The sequence below is a fragment of the Nannospalax galili genome, unplaced genomic scaffold (genome assembly GCF_000622305.1).
Source record: "Nannospalax galili isolate Female #2095 unplaced genomic scaffold, S.galili_v1.0 scaffold762, whole genome shotgun sequence".
In the NCBI taxonomy this organism is placed as follows: Eukaryota; Metazoa; Chordata; class Mammalia; order Rodentia; family Spalacidae; genus Nannospalax; species Nannospalax galili.
Window position 1 is genome coordinate 515790 of NW_008350126.1, and position 24698 is coordinate 540487.

Below are 24698 nucleotides of genomic sequence, written 5' to 3' on the forward strand. Positions count from 1 at the left end.
CTCCTCCTCCTCCTCCTCCTCTTCTTCTTCTTCTTCTTCTTCTTCTTCTTCTTCTTCTTCTTTTTGGTCTTTTTTGAGACAGGGTCTCCCCAGCTGGCATGGAACTCACTATGTAGACCAGGTTAGCCTGCCTCTGCCTCTCAAGTGCTGGAATTAAAGGCATGCTCCAATGCCAGGCACACCTGCTCCCTCTTAATTCCCATAACAGCCTTGCAGGGCTGATGTTTTCATTACCATTTACTGATGAAAAAATTGAGAACTGAAGGCAGGAAGATGTCCACCCAAGGTCACACTAGGGAGGATCAGGGATTGAGACTCATTCCAAAGCTACTGGACTTCCAGGGACCTGATGCAGAGAAGTGAACCTGCACATGTCAGCAGCAAGTCCCTCTAGTTTTGTCCTGAGTCCCACCCCTTCAGAGAAGAGTCTCAAGTCAAAAGCCTCAGATACCAACTCATCCCACATCTTACCTTGATGTCCTTGTCCAAGTCCACAGAGTTGTCATCTAGGGAATTGAGGCTATGGGAAAAGTGATAGAACTTGGGTTGTTGGCAGGCCTTGTTTTCCCAAGGTGTGGCTATGGCCTACCAATATCACCATCACCACCATCATTACCATTATCAATACCATTAACATCATAATTATCATCACCATCATCGATCACCATCACCACTGTGCTGGATAGCTTTAATGTCAACTTGACACACCTGGGTTGAGGGAGCCTCAGTTGGGGAATTTCCTCTATTGGACTGGCCTGTGGCCATGTCTGAGGGGCATCTTCTTGATGAGTGATGTGGGAGGGCCCAGCCCATTGTGGGTGGTGCCACCCCTGGGCAGGTGGGCCTGTGTTGCATAAGAAAGCAGGCTGAGCAGGGGCCAGGGAAGCAAGCCAGTAAGCAGCGTTCCTCCATGGCCTGTGCTCCAGCTCCTGCCTCCAGGTTCCTGCCCTGAGTTCCTACCTTGGGCTCCCTGATGAACTGTGACCCAGGAGATGTAAGATAAATAAACCCTTTCCTCCCCAAGTTGGTAGTGGTCAGAGTGTTTTGTCACAGCAATGAAGAAACAAACTAAGACAACCACCAAATCACTGTTACCATCACCACCATTATCAGCACCACCACCATTATCCTCACCACCACCTCTGTCGCAACTACCATTGCCATCAGCTTGCCTGGTAGTGAGAGATGCTGCTTACCTGACATAGTCCAAGTCACTGGAGGAGGAGAGGCACTCCACTCCCAATTCTTCGGGGTGAAGGTTCAGCACGGGGTTGGCCCTAGGGAGAAAGCTTGGTCAAGTGGCCATAGCTCTCAGCCACCTCAGAAGTTCCCTTGCCTGCCCTTTGGCCCCTGCTCACCGCTCGGTCTTGTACATGTTAGTCCCAGGGATAGCAGCAGGTGAGGATGTCACCCCCTCAGCTGTCTTTTGGGCCTCCTTGCTAGCCTTCACAGCTCGAAGCTTCCTATTATAGCTGTTGAACCAGGAAGAAGTCACATTTGCAGCATACGCACACCAACTGTCCACTATGGCCTTGCTAATGTGGCTTTTCAAAGACCCTGGTGAGAATGTTAACTCCATTTTGCAGGGAGTAGAAGGCAGCCAGCACAGGGAAGTGCATTATCAAAGGCTACAGGGGCAGCCAGCAGTGATGCCTAGTGTCAGGAGGCTGCTGACTATGTTCTGGGAAGTGGCAACGGCACCATGTTTGAAGTGCTGGCATGTGCTAGGCATCTCCCAGCCCTTACAACCCCAGATTCATGGAGGAATCTAGTGCCTTGCCCATCACTTTTCCTTCCAGTTAAGGAAACAGGCACAAGAGGGAAGGTGATTCATCCATATGTGCCTGCCGCTTGACCCCAAGTTCTTTCTACCCACCCCACGCATGGGCAGCAGGGCCAGAAGAGAGTTGAGGGCACAGGGGGCCATGCAAATTGTACCTCTTCCGCAAACACCCAAGGGCCACAACCATGATCACTAGGACCAGCGCCAACGCCACTACCAGTCCTATGATGACACTGATGAGCTGCTTCTGCTGGTCAGAGTCCTGGCTTTCCTGGGAGCTCTGAAGAAGGAGGAGGCTGAGGAGGCTGTGGAATCCACATCCCTCCCCCATCCATGACTTCTGTCCCACCACACTCACCACCACCACCAGCCCCAGCTGCAGCAGCTGCCTCAGTGAGTCCTGGTCTTTCCGGATCATCCTGCCACAGAGCCCTGCTCAGACCCCAGAGTCACTGACCTCCCCAGGGCTTCCTGTTCCACCTACCCTTGCCTACCCTCCCCAACAGCCCTACTCACATATTCAGCTCAGTAAGCATCAGGGCTGTCCCATTGGGGAAGACAAAGTAGGCATCGAGGTAAGAGTAGGCTCGTGCCCTGGAATGGGACAGGAGATATATCAGCATCCCAGGACTACCCATAGGCCTCTCTGGCTACTGTTTATTTCCTCAGTCCAGCCAATGGGCCTGGGGACACTCACCGAGCCATAGAGTCTATGTTCTGGATAGTCACAACATACATAGTAGTCCTGGTTGCCTGGATAAGAGCCCTACATACAAAAGATACAGGTGTTACAGAAACCTGGTGTAGACAACTTAGCCCAGGACTGTGGCCAGGGCTGGGCCAGTAGAATTGGTCATGTGAGTGGAAAGGATGTGTTAGCGCTGTTGCTCAACAGGTGATGCTTCTGTACGAATTAGAAATGGGAAATCTTTTCTTCTTGGACAGTGCTCTTCTGCAGCACGGCTCTCACAACTACATGGCAGCTCTGTCCATGCCTCATTCTACCTTTGTCTAGACATGGGCTTTTGGGGTACAGGTACAGGATCAAGGACAGGGACAAGTTCAAGGACAGGTCGGGGAAGAGATGTTTCATTTAGTTCATCTCAGGGACCAGCCCCTTAGGCCCTGTTCCTCCCAAGGCCCCCTCTTGCACTTCCTAGACCTACGCTCTAATCTCCTCCATACTGGCAGCCACATCGTCCTTGGTGGTGGAAAACTGCAGCCTCACACGGTAACTCTGGTCCACAGTGAAGAGCTGTAGGAGGGGATGGGAAGATGAAGCACCAGGAATGTGGGGCTAGCAGAGGGCACTGGAGGCTGGAGGCAGAGACTGGTACTCACATTCAAGGTGATTTGGGCTTCCAGTGCAGGACCTATGTAAGGATTGTCCTTGGCTTGGACTGTCACCTGGTATGTGCCTTGTACAGTGGAATCAAGGCTGGTCCTCAGCCTATGGGAGGTAGGAAGACAGCTCTATTCTGTAACCCTAGGGTGAGGGCCCTCCCTCACCTTCCAGTGCTTCCTGCCCCACGCATCCAGGTGTTGCCAAGTTACTCGATGCTGCCAGTGAATGGGCTGGTGTCCCCTGAGGTGGAGACCTCAAAGACCTGAACAGGGGTCTTGACCCCATCATTGGAGACAAAATTCGCTTGCAGGATGTCGAATGTGACGACTCCGTTTTTTCCTGAGTCTTCGTCTGTAGCCTGGGAGCAAAAGTGGACAGTAGGGGCCAGAGCAGGATAGGTCCCTCTATCCCCAGCACTATCAGAAGCTACAGTAACTGCCCTGTATTTTATATGTATGTGTATGTTGCCTGCATGTAGGTAAGTGCACCCATGTCATGCAATGCCCTCGGAGTCAGAAGAGGCGTCGGATTCCCTGGGACTGGAGTTACAGACAGTTGTTAGCTGCCATGTGGGTGCTGGGATTTGAACCCGGGTCTTCAGCAAGAACAACCAGTGTTCTTAATGGCTGAGCCATCTCTCCAGCCCCCAGTTTTTTTATTTTTAATAGGGTCTCACTATGTAGCCCTGGCTGACCTGGAACTTGCTATGTAGACCAGGATGGCCTTGAACTTGCTGCAATTCTCAAAAGTTCACTCTGCACATCCACATTTGTACAAGTCCTTCTCCCTGTACACCAATTTAATAGATCACCACCCAAAGTCCTTATGCAAAAATCCTGCTTCAGTCCCTCCTCCCCAACTTCCATGTACATAAACACTGGCTCACAAACACAGCTCAGCTTAGGAGCACCTATTGTGTGTATCCTTATCCTTCTTTTAGAGCCCTCATTTCAGGGCTGATTAATGAGTCTACATTTCCCAGTGCACCAGATAGGAATAAGAAGACCTAAACATTTTAGTTCATTCCAGTGCCTTTCAGAGAAGGATGTAACCGTCACAGAGCTCCACATTTGAGATGAACAGCTGGGGTTCAAGTTGCAAAAAGGATTTGAATTAAAGAAAACAGTTCAGACTGGGGAGATAGCTCAGTCAGCAAAGTGTTCACCTTGTAACCATGAGGATCTTAGTTTGATCTCCAGAACCCACACAAAAAGGCCAGGTATGGGGGCTGGAGAGGTGGCTCAGCAGTTAAGAACACTGGCTACTCTTGCAGATGATCTGGGTTCAGTTCCCAACACCCACATGATAGCTAACAACCATCCATAACTCCAGTTCCAGGGGATTTGACATCTTCTTCTGACCTCCATGGGCACTGCATGGCAGGGGTGCACCTACATACATGCGGGCAATACACTCATACACATAAAATAAAATTTAAAATAGACCAGGTACAAGGTCAGGCTTGGTGGTGCATGTTTTTAATCGCAGCCCTCAGGAGGCAGAGGCCAGCCTGCTCTACAAAGCAAGTTCCAAGCCAGCCAGAGCTACATAGTAAGACCCTGTCTCAACACTTCCCACTCAAAAAACACCAGGTACAACGGCATGCGATTGTAATCCCAGAACTGGGGAGGTGGAGGCAGGTAGTTGCCAGCTGCCAGCCTAGCCTAATGTATGTACCCACTCACATATATGTATGTACCTACACAAACACATACACATACACATACACATACACATACACATACACATACACATACACATGCATGCATACACACACAAAACAATTCAAAGTCATGACATTGGAATGCAACTGGCTGACTGGAAATTAACTGTGTTAAGGATTGAAAGAACCTGGAGAGGGAAAATTGCTGTCCCCAACAGAGGCCTTATCCTGAGGGTACCTGCAAATCTGAGTGGGGAAGGCCAGGCTTTTCGAAGCCCAGGGTGTAGTCCCCAGATACTGCTGGCTCAGGAGCCACCCGCCTCTTGTCAAGAGGGAAGCTGAATCCCAGAGAGCCATGGCAATCCCTGCCCCAGGGCCTTACCCCACATGGCAAAGATGCTACTCTCTAATAACACACCCACATGTAGCATCATAACAAATTGAAAGCATTTCTATGATTTTACTCTGAAAACTATTTAACTAGAAGGAATCCATTTAATTTACAATTGGCTATGGATTCTCTATCATACTCAAGAATTCTGACATAGGAAATTCTAGCTTGCAAGTGGTATTTCTGGTCATGAAATTTTTATGAACACTAAACTGAACAATTAGTGGAATGGGAGTGCATTGATGGAGCAGGTGCTGCTGTGGCCCAGGCTTTGCATTAGCCAATGCTGAGTCTACACATTCCCTTTCTAGGGTTCAAACATCTTAGGAGCAGTTAAAAAGTCTGAAGACCTTATGCTGTCCCTTGGGACTACTATGACCGACAAAGGCTGGAGCTCAGGACTTACCTGAACAGAAGCGACCCGCTGTTTGGGCAGCACTAGCTCTGGGATGATCACTACAAACATGAGCAGGAAGGGATTAGCACAGTTGGAACAGTGCCCACCTGGCCCAGCACCCCACAAGCCAGGCTTAGAGTCCACTTCACAAGCCTGCCCTCAATCCCTCTGCCAAAGAGCCTCCATTACTATTTGGCTATTCCTGAGCCAAAAGTTCACAAGGCATCCATCTCCCATTGTACAAGTTGGGAATGGCTCAGGGCCAATCATCAGGTGAGACAGGGGTCTCCTCCTATAGCTCCAGGTGGGGTCCGTTCTTAAGGATCCATCTGTGGCATAAAGAGGGTTTGAAGTAGGTGGCTCAAGGTTCCATGATACCGGGTGTGCATGGATGTATGGGGCAAAGACAGGATGCTACTCACCAAAGGTCTGATTATCAGGCAGGAAATAGGGTTCATTGTCATTCTTGTCCTCAATGGTGATAGGGAGGCTTCCTAGGGAGGTAAGGACATGAGGCTCAAGGCTCTGGGTACAGTTCTCACCCAAAGAACCTGGATCTCATCAGGCTTTCTTCGGCCTCCTCCTCCCCAGTGCCACTCATCCCATGTCCTATCTTGCCCCTCACCCAGCTGACCTCACAGTCTTCTCTAGTAGCTGTGAGTGTTGCTCCCAGGCTTCAGGGAGGGTGAACAGCTAGTCAGAGTCATGCAAGAGTGTCAATACAGGAGTGGGCTTGATCTGTTCCAGTTGACCAGGACATTTTATACATGGACAGATGTGGTTAGGTGGCAACACACTTGGCTGACACCAGAGAGGTCCTGGGCTTGAGTCTCAATACAATTTGAATGTGTGTGTGTGTATAAATATATGTTCTTCTATATTAATGTGTAATATATATGTATTATACAAATAGTAATATAGATATGTTTTCTACAGATATATACCTATACATATTGCCACTTTTTGTGTTAGCTGGTCATTTAAAAACCTACTCTGACCTAGGAATAGTGGTATACACCTGCAAATGTCAGCACTTAGGAGGCTGAGGGAAAAGGATTATGAGTTTGAGGCCAGCCTGGACTAGAGAGTGAGACTCTGTCTCAACCAAACAACAATAAAGCCCACCCACTCTGTCCCTTGGTTACCTCATCTTTAAATTTGATTGGCATCACCTAGCTCATGGGTTGTGCAGGAATAAAATGAGCAAAGGCTTCAAGGTGGCCAGCACAGCCTGTGCTTTTCACATGGCCTCCGTTGCTGCCAACAGAGTGGGGTGAGGGCACAGCCAGCTTTCAAGTACTCTTTCTTTTGTGCTGCTTCACAAAATGGCAGTGTGAAGCAGGGGCTTCCTGGTGCCAGGCACCGCCATAAACACTATATATGGGAGCTCTCACACTCTCTACAGCCCGCCCACTGGCCAGTCCCTCTGGACATATGGAAAAAGGGAGCCTGCAGCCTGGAGAGGATGCAGCTAGGGACACAGCTGGGGAGGTCCAGAGCCAGACCTTGTGGATCCCTGCCCAGGGCTCTGTCCCCTCTCACCATTGTTGCTGTAGGCCTCAAAGCGGGAATCTGTGGTGAGGTCATGCGCCCGCACAACCAGCGTGACCAGGTGGCAGGCCTCATAGTCTATGGCTTCACTCTGGTTGATGTACACAGAACCGTTGACTGCCACAGAGAACCAGCCATGGCACAGGCTGCCCACATCAACACCAGCCTTGGTACAGATGACATTCACTAGCTCTATCTCCAGCTTTTTCGCCGTATCCACATCCTTAGGCACAATCTCAGCCACCTGGCCATACTGGGAGCCATTCTCAGCCACAGAGATACCCTGGAGTGAGGCTGCATCCAGTGTGGGAGGTTCATCATTCACATCCACCACTTTTATGGTGACATTTGCTATGATCTCATGGCCCTGGGAGCCTGAGTTCTCAGCTGTCACATTCAAACTGAGGAATATCTGTGCCTCATAATCAAGGCTTACATCTGGAAGCAACCAGAGGTTACCCCTTGCCCCCCCATATTCCAGCACAGAGCTTTGGAGCATGAAGTTGTTGGCACCAGTCCCCGACAGGCTGAAGCTGATACGGTTGTTGACATCTGTCTGGTCCGCATCCCAGGCCTCCACTGTGCCCACCAGCACTCCTGTGGACAAGGGATAGTGCTTAGAGAGGTACCAGTGCAGGTCTCAGGTCTCAGGTATTCCAGGCCAGTCCTACAATGAAGCTGTTGCCTGGGTCTTACTACTTGGTGTCAGAAGTGGAGTGTAAATAGGCCTCTGTTCCAGTGTGCACTTACCCCTGTGCTACCTCACCAAAGGACGGCACCAGCAGGATCGTCCTATATGTACCCAAGGTGCTGGGATACACATTCCCCTATCATTTGCACAGCTAAACCACGGCCCAGCCCCAAGACTCAGTGCTTGTGTCCTAACCAGCCCAGAGGGGACATACCTGGATCCCTCTCCATCACAGAGAATTGGTAGCTGGACTGGTTGAATATGGGCAGATTGTCATTGATGTCCTGCGGAGGGAGGCAGGTCTGAGTCCCAGAGACCTTAGCAGCCCAAGACTCACCCTCCCCAGAGCCATCAAAGAAGTCTCTGTACAGAACCATGGATTCTGCATCCCTCAGACAGCAGGACCCACTCTCCAGATGTGCAGACAGCCTTTGAGATAAGGCCAAGAGTCACCACCCCCCGTTCATCTGCCCTCAGCCCAGAACTCTGGTAGTCCCACCTTTCAGGATGGCTCCAAGTCCCTGTGTGACTTAACCCGAGGTCCCATATTTCAGATCCTATGATCTGTGCTCAGTCTGAGCTGGACTCTGATGCCCTCAGACACCTGGTGCTTTCTGTCCCTGCCTTCCCTCTGTATCCCTGGCTGCCAGGCACAGCTGGAGTCTTGGCAATTGCTGCCAGAGCAGAGACCATTCTGTCTCCCATGCTTTCCCCAATACTGTCATGTGCCTGGAAGATGCCCTGAGTGTTCTAGCCCTCCTTTACTGTTTACAGGCAGGTGACACCATGAATGCATGCTGATAGTCTGTTTTCTCTACCTAACTACAGAATGGGCGTCTGGGAACAAAGCACTCTCCCTGCAAAGATGTGCATCTTCTTCCTGTCTCTTCCCTCCCTTCTTTCCTTCATCCTTCTCTTTCTTCATTTCTCCCTCCCTTCTTCTTTCCTTCCTTTCTTCCTCCTGTCCTCCCCTTCCCTTTCTTCCTCCCTCTTCGCCTTCTTTCCTTCCTTTCTTCTTTCTCCTTTTCTCTTCTCCCTCCCTCTTCTCCCTCCTTCCTTCTCTTCTTTTTTTCCAAGGGTAGGGATCTCAGTGCATAGCCCAGGCTAGCCTCACACTCCTGAGTGTGTGCAGTCCTCCTGGAACTGCACAGAGGACCTCTGCCGCTGCAGTGCACGGTCTGAGGATGAATCCCCAGACATGGCATCACTGGCTCCAGGCACAAGCTGCTGAATTCTCATGCTTATTCTGTCATGCACATGAGTGGCTAAGACAGCAGCTCTGAGTCCATTCCTGCTCAGCCTCTTCTGTGGCTTTGACCTCTCTGAACTTTGGTGTCCTTACTTGAAAGTAGGATAGCCATCCCCATTTACAGTGAGGGCGTGAAACTCATGGGGGCAAAGGGACCCCACTAATTCAGTAAGTGTAGTTCTTTATTTGTCCTCTTGGTATCCCACCATATTCCCAGGGTGCTGCTTTTGTGTCTCCATTAGCCCTGAGGTCATACTCTCTGACCCTTGTAAGAAAGTGGTACACCCCAATTAGTGTCACTGAAGGCTGCTGTGTCCAGTGGTTCCTGCTGGGCACTGCACAACTCTGGGAGGGGGTTTCCACATTGTGGCCATTATAGAGGTGCATATCCATGACAACCCTTTCCAGACGAAAGTGCCTGATAGGCTGATGGCAGCCGTCAAGTCAGACCCATTCTGCAGCCCTAGGCAAGCTACAGAACCTCTCTATGCCAAGCTTGTTTTTGTTTTTACTTTTCTTTCCTCCTCTTCCTCTTCATCTTAGTTTTATTTATTTATTTATTTATTTATTTATTTATTTATTTATTTATTTATTTATTTATTTATTTATTTATTTATTTATTTATTTATTTATTTATTTATTTATTTATTTATTTATTTATTTATTTATTTATTTATTTATTTATTTATTTATTTATTTATTTATTTATTTATTTATTTATTTATTTATTTATTTATTTATTTATTTGGTATTTTGGAGACAGGGTCTCCTTGTAGCCCCAGCTGTCCTGGAACTCACTATGTAGACCAGGCTGGCCTCAAGCTCACAGAGATCCACCTGCCTCTGCCTCCCAAGTGCTGGGATTAAAGGCATGCACCACCATACCTGGCTCCTTAGTTTTATTTTTAAAGTATGTGTATGCATGTGGCATATGCGTGCATCTGCACATATGTGTACAGGTGTACTTACCTGTGTGTACACCTGTGGAGGCCAGAAACTCTTCTTCTAAGGGTCTCCCTGTATAGCCCTAGCTAATCTGGAACTCGCTATATAGACCCGACTGGCTTCTCACTCCCAGAGATCTACCTGCCTCTGCCTCCCAAGTGCTGGGACTAGAGGCAGGTACCACCATTTCTGGTGAAACAGAATCTCTTACTGAACATAGAGCTCTCCAGTAATACCTAGCATTCACCTGTCCCTGTCCCCCAGTGCTGGGGTTACAGAACACACTGCCATGCCTGGCTTTTATGTAGGTGCTAAGGATCCAAACTTAGGTCCTCATGTTTGTGCAGCAAGCATTTCACCCACTGAGCATCTCCCCAGCAACCTTGTCTGTTTTTTTATATAGGGTCTTCCATGTAGCCCAAGCTAGCTTCAAGCTTTCAATTGGCCTACCTCAGTCTCCCGAGTAATGAGATCATAGGTATGCATCACCATGCCTTGCCCTCTAACTTTCTTAATAAAATGGTGGGCACCATCCCTACCTTGCAGGACTTGGTATGCAGGCAACACAATTGGGGCCAGTTTCACCTGCTCTTGGCCTTGGTATGGGGGATAAGAGGGCTGCAGACAAGACTTTGTGAATGGCAGTCAGAGCTAAGGCACTAGATGCCTACCTGGGCAAGGTCCTCTTGACAACATTTCCATTCGTTCCTGTTGTTTTCTACTCATCTTACTGACTTAAGGGCTAGGATACTTAAGGAACTACAGAGGGCTGCCCAGATGGTGACCAGGGCTTTAAACCCCCATCCAGGTACAACATAACAACATAAGGTAGAAAGTGTAACCAATGCTGGAGTCCATGAGCCTGTGTGTGTGTGTGTGTGTGTGTGAGAGAGAGAGAGAGAGAGAGAGAGAGAGAGAGAGAGAGAGAAGCACCCTGCCTTACCTCCACATTGATGGTGACATTGACGTCAGTGCTGAGGGAAGGCACACCATAATCAGCCACACACACAGTCAGCACGATGCGACCCTCCAGGACAGGGTCAATGGCCTCTCGGTCCAGGGGCCCCTCATTCGTAAGGAGCCCTGTGTTGGAGTCTAGGGAGAAGTTGTGGCTATAGGGCCCAGGCAGCAGGCTGAAGAGCAGACGGCTGTTGTTGGTGTCTGGCTGGTCGTTGTCATAGGCCTGTGCACACAGCTAGCCTCACATCAGGTGTCAAGACCTCAGGCCCAGCCCCTCCCTCCAGCACTGATCTGGGTGACAATGGGCTGAGACCAGTGTGAGGTGGCCATTGCTCCCTGCTGAGGTGGGGCACAGCCCACAGAGGCACAGCACAGACCCCGGGGACAGGAGTCAAGGGAACCACTTCTGAGGACTGGATCCAGCAGAGGACCTAGCAGGAAGCCAGCACCCAGCAAGGTGTTATGACAGAAGCAGTTCTTCCTCTTTCCTCCCTGCTCACCCCACCATCACTGCTTTTGCTTCAGATCTGTTGGGTCTTGTTCATTAAATGCACCCTCTGGAAGCAGCCAGAGGTGTCTTTTCCAAAACCCAGGCTGTCTGATCCCACTACAATCTGTACTCAGCCGGTTAATTTGCCAAACACCTCTTTGGGCCCATGAGGATACCACAGTTATTACAGATCTAAAAGTGCTTATAGACCAGGGAGAGAAGGAGAGAGGAACAAAGGGAAGCGTGTCAGGTCTGCAGAGATCTGGGCTACAGCCCCTTACTGGCAACACAATCAGAAAGGGCACCTGACCTTTCAGGTCTGTTTTCTTCTATGAAATAGAAACTATTAGGGCATCTACTTTGCAAAATGCTGAGAGAATAGAGTGACTGGGCAAGGATGGCCTTCTGAGGACCTGGGGTCCTCTTCTCATAATACATCCTTCTGGGTCATCCTAAAGGAGAGACTATCAATTCTCAGATACCCCACACTCTTCTTTGGAGCTATGCGTGGGTTTCTAGTGTCATCCTAAGAACCTGATCATTTCAGCTTCATTTGCAGCCTGTTCCCAGCAACCATGTTCTAACTGTGCTGTTGGCTTCTACTCTGAGTTCTGGATTCTCAGACTATCTTTGGGCCCTTTAATAATGTCATTCATTTTTTGTTGTTATTTGTTCTATATTTAGACTTACTTTTTATGTAAGCCATATCAAATCTTTTTGGAATGAGTCAGGGATGTGTATATTAAAGAGCAATTTGATTTTGAAGGCCTATTCCTTGCTAGGCCTATGCAGAACACTTTAGACCCATTATCTCATTTTTCCCTAGTGACCCTGTGAATAAGTGTATTAATGTCTTCATTTTCTGAGAGGAAGCAGATGCCCAGAGAAGCTGGGTGACTTCCTTAGGGCCACGCAACAGAGTTCAGACCTCATACAGGGCCAGCATAGTCCCTTCTCCCTCCTCCTCCACCAGGTTCAAGGTGTCTCCCACCTGGATGGTCACAGAGACAGTGCCTTCCTCCTCTGTCACAAAGATATTGTAGGAGCCTTGGACCTCAGGCGCATTGTCATTGATGTCCAGCAGGGTGATCTTCAGTGTGGTGGAGGCCGACTGGTTCCCACTGTCTGTGGCTTGCAGTGTAAGGTAGTACACAGCCTGCTTCTCCCGGTCCAGCAGCGAGCCATTTTTCACCTTCACTGTCCCTGAGTTTGGATCCACCTCAAACAGGTCTTCTCTGCTCGGGGTGGTCAGAGTTAGCCAATAAAACAACAGAAGTGCACTTACATTTGCATTTCAGATAAACAGCAACACATACTTGGGAACATGTCATGCAGTATTTCCAACATACTATGGCTGTGGCTTCATGTATAGGTATGCCCTAAAGCCTGTTCAGGTGCTGGACAATTGGTCCACAATGTGTGATGTTTGGAGGTACAGAGGCCTCTAAAAGGTGAGGTTTATTGTGACTTTGTTACTCACCCGTTTCCTCCCTCTGGCTTCCTGTCTTGTCATGTGATCTCTCCTTCTCAGACAGGGTTCCATCATGTAACTCAATGTACTATGAAGTCCTCACAGGACACAGCTGATAGCATCCCATGCTTTGAGTCTTAAGAACTAAATGAACCTTTTCTCTTTATAAAGTACCCTGCCTCAGGTATTTTGTAGTAATAATGGAAAAACAATCATTTTAAAAAAATTGTTCTCCTGGAGTGAACATGTAACTGAGCATCTGTAATTGTGCAGACTACCCTAGTTCCATGGGGGAGGCAGCTTACCCATTTCCTGAGAGTAGGCTGTAAGTGATGTGGCCCCACTTGCCCTTATCTTCGTCTACTGCCTGTGAGGTAGAGATGGTGGAATATTGGAGACAAGGCACCTGCTGTATCATGCAACTCCTGGAACAGGGCCATTACCTATTGACTCTAAAGGGTCACCACAGACATCTGCACTCACACATAGCTGTCTCACACATCCAGATATACTCATACATGTGTGCACACTTGCAGGGACTTGGTCATTCAGATGAAACAAAGACTGTAGCAGGGAGCAGTCCTAGGTCAGCCCTTTTCTGCATCTCCCTCCCAGCATGATCCAGCCACATCCCGTGTCACTCACATGAATGCTGCTGGTGACCTCAAAGCCTGTGGGACTGTGCTCTGGCACACTGAGTTCATACGAGCTCTCAGGGAATGTGGGCCTATGGTCATTAATGTCTGTAAGGTAGATGGTCACCATGGCAACAGAGAAGTTCTTGCTAACAAAGTCGGCAGCCACAACCTGAGGACAGAAAAACAGGTGGCAATAGAGGGGACTGGGTTCCTGGGGCCTCTGTCCCTCAGCACCCTGGCACACTGCACCTGCACATGCAGCGTGGGCGACTTCTCGTAGTCCACCAGCTCCGAGTTTCTCACCAGCACCTGCACGTCGGCAGACCCTGCCGCTAGCCCTGGGGACACACTGAAGGCTTCAGCATCGGGGCCCTCCAGGGACAGCAGGAAGGTACCATTGTTGCCCTATAAAGGAGAGTGGTATAGTACAAATCAACCCTCTCCAATCACCCACCTATGTCTTCCCCCTGATCCTCACCCTTGGGCCCTGTTTCGGAAGTCCTGCCCAGTGAGGCCTGCAGAGCAGGTCAGAAAAGACTAAGACAATCAGCCAGGCCCAGGAAATGTGGCCTCATCCAGTGAGGACTGCCTTAGACACTGTGGGTCCCAGGTCAGGAGAGACAGAACTACAACCTCCATCACTTTAAAACATTCCTTCCCGTCAACCTTCCTTGCCTGCCAACCACTTACCACCCACAACCACACCAGCCATCAGCTCAGCACACCCATCAACCTGGGTATCCTTAGTGAGCATCCTCCACTCAACTCCACATCATCTAACCCCACCAAAGTGTGGTCCTTACTCACCACTCAGTACCAGCCTCCATGGAGGGTCTTTCCCAGCTCACTCACTCACTCAGATTACTCTAAACACAACACTGCCCAGCCTCCTCCAACATTCCTACTCCCCAAAATCATGGGCCACCCAGAGTCAACAGCACCAAAATTACAACTGTTCACCATTGCCTAGCACCGAACACCAACCTCCACTCTACACGGCTTCTGCTCAGAATTACCAAGTATTACCCCTTGAACACAATGTCACCCACACAGACAAACAGCACCCAACAACTTCCATTTTGTGCAATTCACAGATCCACACCGCCATCATCCATGACCAGCATATCCCTGCCTTCATTCTCCAGGACTCACACTCATCTTCCTGAAATGTGCTCTGTCATCTACTAGCAACCTCAACCCCAGCTATCACCCACCCTATTCCCCTGCTCCCACCCTGCTACCTTCTCCTGCCTGTACCCATTCCCCTCTCCCATCTCTCCGCCATCAGTACTCCCCACTGTGGCCCCTCCCATGCTCCTGCCTGGTCTGGGTCGTAGACAACCATAGTCAGGTCATCGATGGGGATGCGAGCAGAGGCGTGCTCATCCACGTAGCCTGTGAAGTTGACTTGGGCCTCTTGGGGGCCGAAGAGGCATTCTTGGAGGCTGCAGTTGTAAAACTCTGGCTTGTGGTCGTTGACGTCAGTCACCTTGATTGTGACCCATATACTTACGTTGGCCTCTTGCCCGTAGATATTGAGGTTCTTCTCAGTGGCCTGAGGTATGAAGCAGAGGCCAGAGACCAGTGTTCAGCAAGGGTGGGATCTAAGGTGGGAGGTTAGAGAATAGAGGAGCTGCACTCACCGTGACCTGTAGTTGCACCTCCTCATTCTCCTCCAGCAGCTGCTCTCGGTCCAGGGGGCTGCTGACAGTGATAATCCCCTCTGCCTCGATGTCGAACCACCCGGGCCTCGTTGAGCCTGACAGGGAGGCACTTGGAACAGCTGTTTCCAACTCCAATGACCCCACCCCTCCCTTACCCCAGCCCCTGCTAGGGGACACCCTGGTTCTCACTGGAGATGCTGTAGGTCACAGAGTCACCAATGCCTTTGTCACTATCCACAGCTTCCACCTTTACCACGGAGGTGTTCTGGGAGGAGAATCCATCAGTGTTTTGACCTTTTGCTCTGCCACCTGCCTCTACCCAGCAGCCTCAGGTTCCCCAGTATTTACCAAGGGTACATCCTCAGCCACAGAGGCTGAGTAAAATTCCCTGACAAACTGGGGGTCCAGATCTGGCTGATCAACCACGGAGATGGACAGGTAGACCACCCGGGAGCATTGCTTGACGAATTTACCATTCAACATACCACCTAAGTCCTGCAGGGAAAGGGTCTCCTGTGAGCCAGGGCCACGACTCCCACCCCCACCCCCATCCTAGCCTGGACCCCCACTCACGCAGGCCCTCAGTTCCAGCTGGTAGAAGGCACTCTTGTTATTGTAGCTGAGGCTGCCATTCAACACGATGGAGCCATCGTCCAGCATGTAGAAGAGATACTTGTTGTCCAAGGAGTTGGGGATGACCTACAGCAGAGGATACCCGGGTCAGGCTCACTTGGGACAGTACTGTCCCTCACTCTGCCCTTCTCTGAGACACATGGGGTCGAATCCTGGCTCTACCATTGGCCAGCTATGCAATCTTTTTGGAGCCTCTTGATCTCTCTGAGCCTCAGTTTCTCCCCTTGGGAAATAGGCCTGTTGCAATCACCTCAGTGGGCTATAAGGAAGTTTCCACAAGGTCATAGATGTGCCAGGATGTAGTTGGTGCTCAAGAAATAGAGTGACTCCTAGCAAAGCTGCCTTCACAAAAACTCACAGACTTGATTGTCTGAGTATGGTTGGGTAAGACACAGGCCTTCTATGGGTCTTACATCTCTTCTGGGAAGCTGGGAATGCATTAGCAGCCAGGTGATGACGTGGTAGCTTTCATCAGAGCCTACTCAGGGCAGCTGCAGGGGATGGGAGGGAGGATTGGACCCTCCTTCAGCAACTGGGCAAAGGTGAGAGTTCCGTGGGAATAGAGTGGAAAGTGGGAGGAAGACTTGGGGACCGGAGTCATGGTTGTCTGTGAAGATTCTGCCCCCTGGTGGCGGTGAGGCACAGAAAGAGCTGGCTCCACACCTGCTTCCAGAGAGCCTTTATACACACCTCCTCTATTTGGTACTGCACCATACCCGCTTGCCCAGTGTCCTTGTCCTCAGCCCGCACAGAGAACACCACGGAGCCGACTGGCAGGGTCTGTAAGAAGGAACTTGTCATCTATGTGCTCAAACCTACCTCCACTCCCAAACTTTGGTTTCCTCAACTGTACCACAGACTGATGTGCCTGTCCCACGACATGCTTCAGGGAAGGCATTTGAGGGGTGAGGTAGGACAAACAGCAGGACCCCTTTCCCCTCAAGAACCCTGCTCTAGAAACTCCTCTCCCTAAACAACCTCATACTGCCAGCGCTACTTTATAGAGGAGTCTCTCTCAAAACCAGAAGTGAGAGAACAGTCTAGAACCGGGCCTGACTGTGCTGCTCCCCCGTTCAAATAAACTTGTGGGTTCTCTTTAATTCGGGTTGGGTTTTGGTTTTGGGACAGGGTCTCCCTGTAGCCCCAGGTGGCCTGAAACTCGCCATGTAGACCAGGCTGGCCTCGATCTCACAGAGATCTTCCTGCCTCTGCCTCTAAATGCTGGGATTAAAGGAATGCACCAACCATACCCGGCTCAGCTTAGGTTTTGAACCACACCTGCAGAGCTTCTGGGTCCCTGCTTGCACCCTCTTGACTTTCAGATGGCAGTCGAAGATAATCTTTTATATCATTAAGACTTCCAGACTCAACTTCTAAAAGTTCCCATTCTGCCCACAATATGGTCCAGACAGTTTCTGTGGCCCTCAAAGGGCAAAGCTTCATCTTCATCAAGCTCCACACCTCTGAAATCACCCTGCCTGGTCTGTTTTGTCCTTCTCATTTGTGCTTTTCTCTAGACTGGGAGCCCCTGACCATCACAACCAGGAAAGTCTTACTCCCTGTGTGGCTTGAGACTGACAGCAGTACCTGTCATATGGTGCTGAGCAGAACCTATCAGGTGACCTTAGACTTGACCCCCCACTTCAGAGGTATTCACAGCCATGGCGTTTTGAAGATTCTGGGATAATGCATTTGTTAGTCAAATGCAAGCACTGGGGGAACCTCTTCCTGATCACGGAGTTAAGACAGACTGCCCCTCAGCTGAGGATGAGCCCTCAGGCACAGATCAGCCATTCCAGACCTCTAAATTGATTCTAGGATAAACATATGACCAAAGTGAGCCAATGAAGGCCAGCCCTCTGCTGGTCGGAACTGCCGAGAGTCTCTGCTGAAGAAGCCAAGGCAACGGGATGTTAGCCCAAAGCCCTCAGGACAGAGGCAGCCAGAAAAGCAGACATGACAGGCAGAGGGAGACGCCCCATGACGGTCTGAGCACCCAGACCCAGCTATGCCCAAGGCAGAGGTACCCTAAGCATTGCAGGTACTTTTTCTACCATAACTCAAAGACTCCCAGTCCAATCTGGTTGCTCGTAAAACACTGTAGCTCATGTGATTGTATCACTTCCTGATGTGGGTGCCCTGCTCAGTGGTGCTGTGGGAAGTCCTCCCCATGACCTGGCCCAGGAAGGCCTAGGGGTACCTCATTGATGGTGGTGGAGAACATGGTGTCCCGGAAAACGGGTGCATTGTCGTTTCTGTCTTCCACAATCACGTTCATTTCCCTTTGTCCCTGCGGGTAAGAAATCCCAGGTGAGCCCGGAAAATGTGATTTAAGATATGGGAAGAGTTTCAGGGACAGCGCACAGAACTCCTGATACCTTACTTCTAGATGTACCCCCCCCCATGCATGTGTGTGTGTGTGTGTGTGTGTGTGTGTACTTAGGTTTTCTAAACTACTTGAAAGTGAGGTTGCCGGCATCCAGTTTTTTCATCTGCAGTGTTCTGGTTCTGTAAAGTAAACATGCGGTTTAGCTTTCTTACCATAATATAAACTGTGACCAACCTAAGTGCCTAGCTAAAGGACTGTGGTGTGTTCCCATGCAGGAAACAGACATTACAAAAACAGAAGGAGATGGCTGTCCTGTACCATGTGATGTTCTGTGCCACCTTGGGACTGTGTCAGCAAGAAATTCACCACAATAAGTTAAAGGGGAGGCCTCAGAAGCTCTACAGTGGTGAGGTGTTTGGCACTTGTTTTAAAATGATTATTTACATTAATATAAACTAATACTGTCATTTTATATTTGTAGCAATATACAAGTGTAGTATATTTATATATACTTGTTAATGGACAGTTAATGGACACTCAGCTCTTGGTCCTATTGTGACAAGATGGACACATCATTTGGATAAGAATCAACAGTGAGCTGGGCTTAGTGGCACACGTCTTTAATCCCAACACTTGGGAGGCAGAGGCAGGTGGATCTCTATGAGTTCAAGTTGAAGGCCAGCCTGGTCAACATACTGAGTTCTAGGTCAGCTGGGGCTACAGGGAGACCCTGTCTCAAATGACAAAAAAAAAAAAAAGAAAAGAAAAGAAAAGAAAAGAAAGAAAGACTCATCATTGAACTTATTACTAACTGGAGTACTCTCTGCTTGCTTGAGATGGACACATGGTCAAGATGTCAAGATGGACACTTGGGACCCTGCTCATTCCACCCCTGACACCCCTGATTGCCCTTCCCTCCCTCCTTCCAACTTACCAGGCTGTTGTAACTGTCCTTTACGGAGATAGTGATCGGAAAAAAGGAGAGTGTCTGCAGCAGCAGAAAGAAGGGGGGGTCCCTGCTCAGTATAGGGTCCAGCTGTGCCCCCAGGACACTGGCTCCCAGGGCTACATCTGCCCTCTCCATCATCCGGGCCCTTCCTACCTCACCACTCTTTACCTCATAGTCCAGAGTGCTGTCCAGCTTCACTTCCCCAGTGTCTGAGGTGACAGAGAAGAAGTAGGCATTGGAGCCACTAATCCCATAGGTGAGGGGGTAATTATCACTTTCAGCCACCAACCAGAAGGCCACAGCACCTGCAAATGAACAGGGCTGCCTCAGGGCCATGGCCACTTCTTTCAGGGTAGTCTGGCTGGCTACCCATGAGGCAGAACTGGGAACATGGCGGCAGCTACTTAGAACTGCATCCCATTTTGGTAGCAGTATCTAATTTCCTATGGTGCAATTGCTATTGCACATGGTGCACATGGTGCAAGACATAGTGCAACATGTCTTGAAGTTGTCCACCTTGGCCAGACCTGAGCACTGCCCTCCTTGCTGGGCACTGGGTTTCACTGAGACTAGATATTCACAAAGCTAGAGTTCTGTGGGAGAAATATTCTTGGCTGGAAGGCACACTATTACTTTAATGACTGCTCTTTTGGATGTTTTCTCATTTTCCGAGGAAAAAAGAACCATAATAAATGACTGTTGAAATGCTAAGATACTTTCTGATGAGGAAATGCTAAGATACTAGAAGATGTGGGTCTTACACCTAAGGAAACGTGGGAGGAAAACTGGAAGCCGGAATCCTGTCTCACCAACAGCAAGCCGTCCATCCTCCAGGTCCTCAGAATCAAACAATCACAAAATGACTATCAAAAAGCCTTAGTATGGGGCTGGAGAGATGGTCAGAGGTTAAGAGCACTGGCTGTTCCTGCAGAGGACCTAGGTTCAGTTCCCAGCACCCACATGGCAACTAATAACCATGTGTGACTCCCGTTCCAGAAGACTGAACACCTTCTTCTGGCCTCCGGAACACTGCATGCAAGGGCGAGTTATATACATGCAGGCAACACACATACATATAAAATAAAAATAATTAAATATGGGGCTGGAGAAATGACTCAGCAGTTAAGAGCACTGACTGCTTTTGCAGAAGACCCAGGTTCGATTCCCAGCACCTACATGGCAGCTAACAACCATCTATAACTCTAGTTCCACGGAATCCAACGCCTTCTTCTGACCTCTGTGGGCATGGCACGACATGGGTACACTAATATACATGCAGGCAATACATTCATACACATAAAATTTTTTAAATGGATTTTTTAAGCTTTAGTATCCAAGGAGATGGGTTTCAGCCCCCCCACGCCAAAATCCACAGGTGCTCAAGGCCCATATCTAAAGTGATAGAGTGTTTGTAGGATCCAGATACACGCCCACTTTAAATTCCCTCTAGATGACCCTAACACTGAATACAGTGCAAATAGTTGGTTTATGAAATAATGACAAGAAAAAAGTCAGTACCACTTTTTTCCCCAAGTGTTTTCTGCGCACAGAGGGTTGAACCTGGGATACGAAAGCGTAGGTATAACTGTACACGGGATCATTCGGTGCACACTCCCCAAACGAAAAGTCTGTGCTTCCAATCAGTAAACCTAGCATGCATGCATTTTTATGGACTGAAAAGTGTTCTCCTGTCGTAGACAGCTGCAGCTTTAGTCTCAGAAGGTGGAGACAGACTGCTCTCTTGCTTAAGGAAGCCTGGAGAAGCCCCTCATTTGCTGACTGAGAGAAAGGAGGCGCCTACTAAAGTCAGTTCTCTCCTTCCACCACGCAGATCCCAGGGAGTCAACTCAAGGCATCAAGCAACAAGTGCCTTTACCTGCTGAGCCATCTTTGTGGGCTAGTGAGGGGGGTTGGATAGGCACAGGGGTGAAAAGCCAACAGCAGGACACCATGTGGCCACTCACAGTGACAGGCACAAGACCACCCAAAATCAGCTGGGGCCAACAGAACCTAAGGAAGCAAGTGCAAACTGACCTGTGTCACCTCAAGGACACCCTCCTGTCACAGGCCTTGCAGAATTTATGGCTCTTGCCATGCCCAGCTGCAGGCCACATCCGAAAGGTATCAGGACAGACAGGAAAAACCATCCTGGAATCTTCCCACCCTATCAGCTTATGAATTATCTCCCTCCCCACCCCCACCTGCATTAAATTACCCATAAAACAAGTTCCCCAGAGCCAGGTGTGGTGATACACACCTTTAATCCCAGCACTTGAGAGGCAGAAGCAGGAGGGTCTCTGTAAGTTTCAGGCTAGCTGAGGCTACAGGGAGACACTGTCTCAAAAAGACAACAAACAAACAAACAAAAAACTCACAAAGACTTAGCTATCTGAGGGAAAGTGGTTTATACAAAGATCTACAAGAACTCTGAAAACAAATAATAAACCTGAACTAAGAGATTAAGGCATCACAGGGAAAGATTTTTGAGCTGAGTGTTGAAGGATGTATAAGGTTTATCATGTTGGGATAGAATAGTGGAGAGGCAGAAAGGTATTAGGTAAACCAACATTAGCAACTGGTAGCCAATAATATTTCTCTCCTCTTGGACCTCTATTTGGCAGAGCACAGTGTCTTTTATTCTGTTTTTCAGTGCTCAGTTATGTCTTTATGAAGAAATTACATGAAGAATGACTATCCAGAGCTGTTACAGCAATATTCACTCAAAAACACCTAAGCTCCCCAGGACCCAGGGTTGAGTCTCTCACTAGAGAAGCCCTTACTCATTTACCCCCTTAATAATAAACTTTGCCTTATAACAAACTTCTTCACAGTTCCTCGTTTTGCTCTATCAGAATGCTATCTGAAGGGGTAGAAGACCCTGGAAACACAGGGCAGGGGCAGCCAACTCTGTCTTTGAGCTCTCCCCAGCCTTTACCACCAGCAACAGAGGATATCCGCGTTACATATATTTGTGACGCTTGTTTTGAGATTGTGTATGTCTGTTTTTATATAGAACTGAGTAGTTATGAAGATATGAAAATATTGTTAATGTGCATAGCAAATACTTTAACCTGAGTCCAATGCACCAGAGTAGCCTATGCTGCTTCCTTACAATGCAATAAAACTACCATCTCCCTCTTTCTGTACTCTAAACCTTTGGTAATACAACCCTGTAGTAGACTCTAACAGTCCCAGTATTCATAACCAAATGAATAAGGCTTCACAGCTGCAGAGCCACCTCCCTCCTTTCCCCCCCACTCTGCATTGAGGTCAGACCCTGTCTTTCACTTACTTTGCTGGTGTCTATTGTGTCATCTGTTGAGACATTTCAAATCCTAATTCTGACTCTGACAAGAACTGTGGATTGTCCTATAGTATCCAGACCTTGGACCCTGTTCTTATGAGAAAAGGACAAGCTCTTTTGCCTCTGTACTTTCATTGGCTGGAGTAGGGTGTCACAGAGCCACCCAGGGCCACAGGGTGGGATGGGGTGCCACACCCTAAGGAAAACCTAAGATTTGAGGTGGATGAAGGCCTGACACAAGACGTTCCCTAGAGGAGGGGACAGCCCAACAGAAGACCCTCCAACAGTTCTGGACAAGTGATATATCTTAATGTTACAGGGTCTCAGTGGACACAGGCACCATTGCATACTTTCTCTGCAATCTGGGATTCAGTATCTAGTTCCCCTGCCTCCATGTAAGCTACAGATTCACAAATTCTACCCCTTCCTGCGTAGCCAATGCGAGTTCATTCCTACCTGTCCCTCCAGTAAGATCTTCTCCATGCACACTTGTTAGTGATGGGTTTTTGTTTATTTTCCAGGACAGGATCTCTCTGTGTTGCTGAGGCTAACCTCTAACTCCTGGGCTCAAGCAATCTTTCTGCCTCAGTCTCCTACCTAGCTGGGACTACAGGTACACACCTCTGCACCAGCTTGATTATTCTTTGAACCGACTTACTAATTCATGTAAAAGTATATTTATTTTAAAGCCAAAACTTCAAGCTGGGTATGGTGGCACATGCCCAGCACTCAGGAGATAGAAAAAGAATCAAAAGTTCAAGGCCATCCTTGGCTACACAGCAAGTTCAAAGCCAGCCTGGGATACCTGAGACTCTGTCTCAAAAGTAAATAAATAAAATAATTTTAAAGTAAATAAATAAACTTTAGGTCCACTGCCAAAAGTGACATTCCTCTTGCTTACCAGAAATATATAATAGCTATGAAAAAGACAGTAACAGCAAAACAAATTTATTAATGTGGCAAGACCTGTCTTGTCTGAGAAAGGCCTTTGACCCTCTGTTAAAAAAAATAAAAAAAAATAAGAGCCCAGCGTGGTGCCTTTAATCCCAACACTTGGGAGGCAGAGGCTGACGGATCTCTGTGAGTTCAAGGCCAGCCTGGTCTACATAGTGAGTTCCAGGTCAGCTGAAGGGAAACCCTGTCTCAAAAAGACAAAAAAAATCAATCAATCAATCAATCAATCAATCAATCAATCAATCAGGATGTGGAGGGAGATCAGCAAGGGAAAGAAGGGTAAGCTGTATGGGGAAGTCAGAAAGGCTGGGGAAGTTGAGAAGGAATGAGCACTGAGCAGGTGTGGGGGGTCCTGGCTGTGCACCTCATACCACACCACCAAGTCATTGCTCCTAGCCCAAAAACTGTGGAGGAGGAAACACTTTCCAGAGCCCCTGCTCCCTCTAGGATATGCCATGGAGCTAGGCACTTGAGGGAGTCTCTATGGCTACACTGGGCTAAATGCTCTGCTCTGCCCCAGCACAGGGACAATCACTCACCCACTGGTAGGTCCTCTGGCAGTTTCACTGCTGTCATGTTCTCTAAGAACTGTGGAGGCCTGTTGGCTGTCACTGTAAGAACACAAAGCAGGAGACATTGAAAACCCTGCACCCCACGACCTGTTGCTCCCTCATGTACCCATCCTGATCCTTATAGCCAGTGTTTAGCCCAGTCTACCCACCTAGACCTGGACTCTTCCCCAGTCCTCCCAGGGCCTGCTCAGGGTGGGCCATTCAAGCTGGACACTTGCTAATGAGGGCTGTCCCCCCACAAGGTTCTGCTGGGGTCCCCAGTTTAGCGCTGCTCTTATAGGAGAAGGAGCCACCTACCAGGCACCATGAGGACAGGAAGCAGGACACAGAGCCACCACAGCTGGGCCATCGTGGAGGGACCTAGGGTAAAAGTGCCAGGGAGACGTGCCTGGGCCCAGCCTTCCTCCTGGCAGAGCCCCAGGGCCTAGGTCTACCAGTGACCTTCACTCAGTAGCTCTCTGCCAGAGCCCCCATCACCCTCTGTTGATCTTCCATAGGGGAGCCAGGAGATGTACATTTGGCTCCAGAATTCAGCACCCACTGTGTGCCAGGTGCTGCTCTAAGTGTCTTGGGTAAGTAGCCACCTTATAGGATCCTGTAAGCACTGGGAACCTGTTGAGCACCTGGCTGAGTCATCAGAATGCCTGAGGCCATCCAGAGAACAGTGACAAGACATGCTTTGAACACAGGTCTTTTGGGCTGGAGAGATGGCTCAGAGG

At 49.1% G+C, this 24698-nt stretch overlaps 1 protein-coding gene across 2 annotated transcripts in view; it reads right to left on the reverse strand.

Annotated features, from left to right (window-relative positions):
- Cdhr2 (cadherin related family member 2) overlaps positions 1 to 24328 on the reverse strand; it is a 26550-nt gene extending 2222 nt beyond the window's left edge. For both annotated transcript variants that reach the window (XM_017801726.2, XM_008847313.3), the window contains exons 1-30: positions 24277 to 24328; positions 23947 to 24018; positions 19318 to 19454; positions 19135 to 19188; positions 18072 to 18161; positions 16562 to 16651; positions 15812 to 15937; positions 15587 to 15733; positions 15428 to 15503; positions 15218 to 15333; positions 14896 to 15129; positions 13824 to 13979; positions 13582 to 13743; positions 13242 to 13303; positions 12457 to 12700; positions 10959 to 11198; positions 8036 to 8105; positions 7122 to 7727; positions 6002 to 6073; positions 5589 to 5638; positions 3338 to 3486; positions 3125 to 3233; positions 2950 to 3038; positions 2481 to 2549; positions 2300 to 2377; positions 2142 to 2202; positions 1939 to 2063; positions 1359 to 1472; positions 1197 to 1277; positions 472 to 520 (exon numbers count right to left, since the gene is read on the reverse strand). In XM_017801726.2, coding sequence (XP_017657215.1) covers positions 472 to 520; positions 1197 to 1277; positions 1359 to 1472; positions 1939 to 2063; positions 2142 to 2202; positions 2300 to 2377; positions 2481 to 2549; positions 2950 to 3038; positions 3125 to 3233; positions 3338 to 3486; positions 5589 to 5638; positions 6002 to 6073; positions 7122 to 7727; positions 8036 to 8105; positions 10959 to 11198; positions 12457 to 12700; positions 13242 to 13303; positions 13582 to 13743; positions 13824 to 13979; positions 14896 to 15129; positions 15218 to 15333; positions 15428 to 15503; positions 15587 to 15733; positions 15812 to 15937; positions 16562 to 16651; positions 18072 to 18161; positions 19135 to 19188; positions 19318 to 19454; positions 23947 to 24018; positions 24277 to 24328 — 3780 coding nt within the window. The remainder of the gene's footprint in view (positions 1 to 471; positions 521 to 1196; positions 1278 to 1358; positions 1473 to 1938; positions 2064 to 2141; positions 2203 to 2299; positions 2378 to 2480; positions 2550 to 2949; positions 3039 to 3124; positions 3234 to 3337; positions 3487 to 5588; positions 5639 to 6001; positions 6074 to 7121; positions 7728 to 8035; positions 8106 to 10958; positions 11199 to 12456; positions 12701 to 13241; positions 13304 to 13581; positions 13744 to 13823; positions 13980 to 14895; positions 15130 to 15217; positions 15334 to 15427; positions 15504 to 15586; positions 15734 to 15811; positions 15938 to 16561; positions 16652 to 18071; positions 18162 to 19134; positions 19189 to 19317; positions 19455 to 23946; positions 24019 to 24276) is intronic.
- Positions 24329 to 24698: the final 370 nt, after the last annotated feature.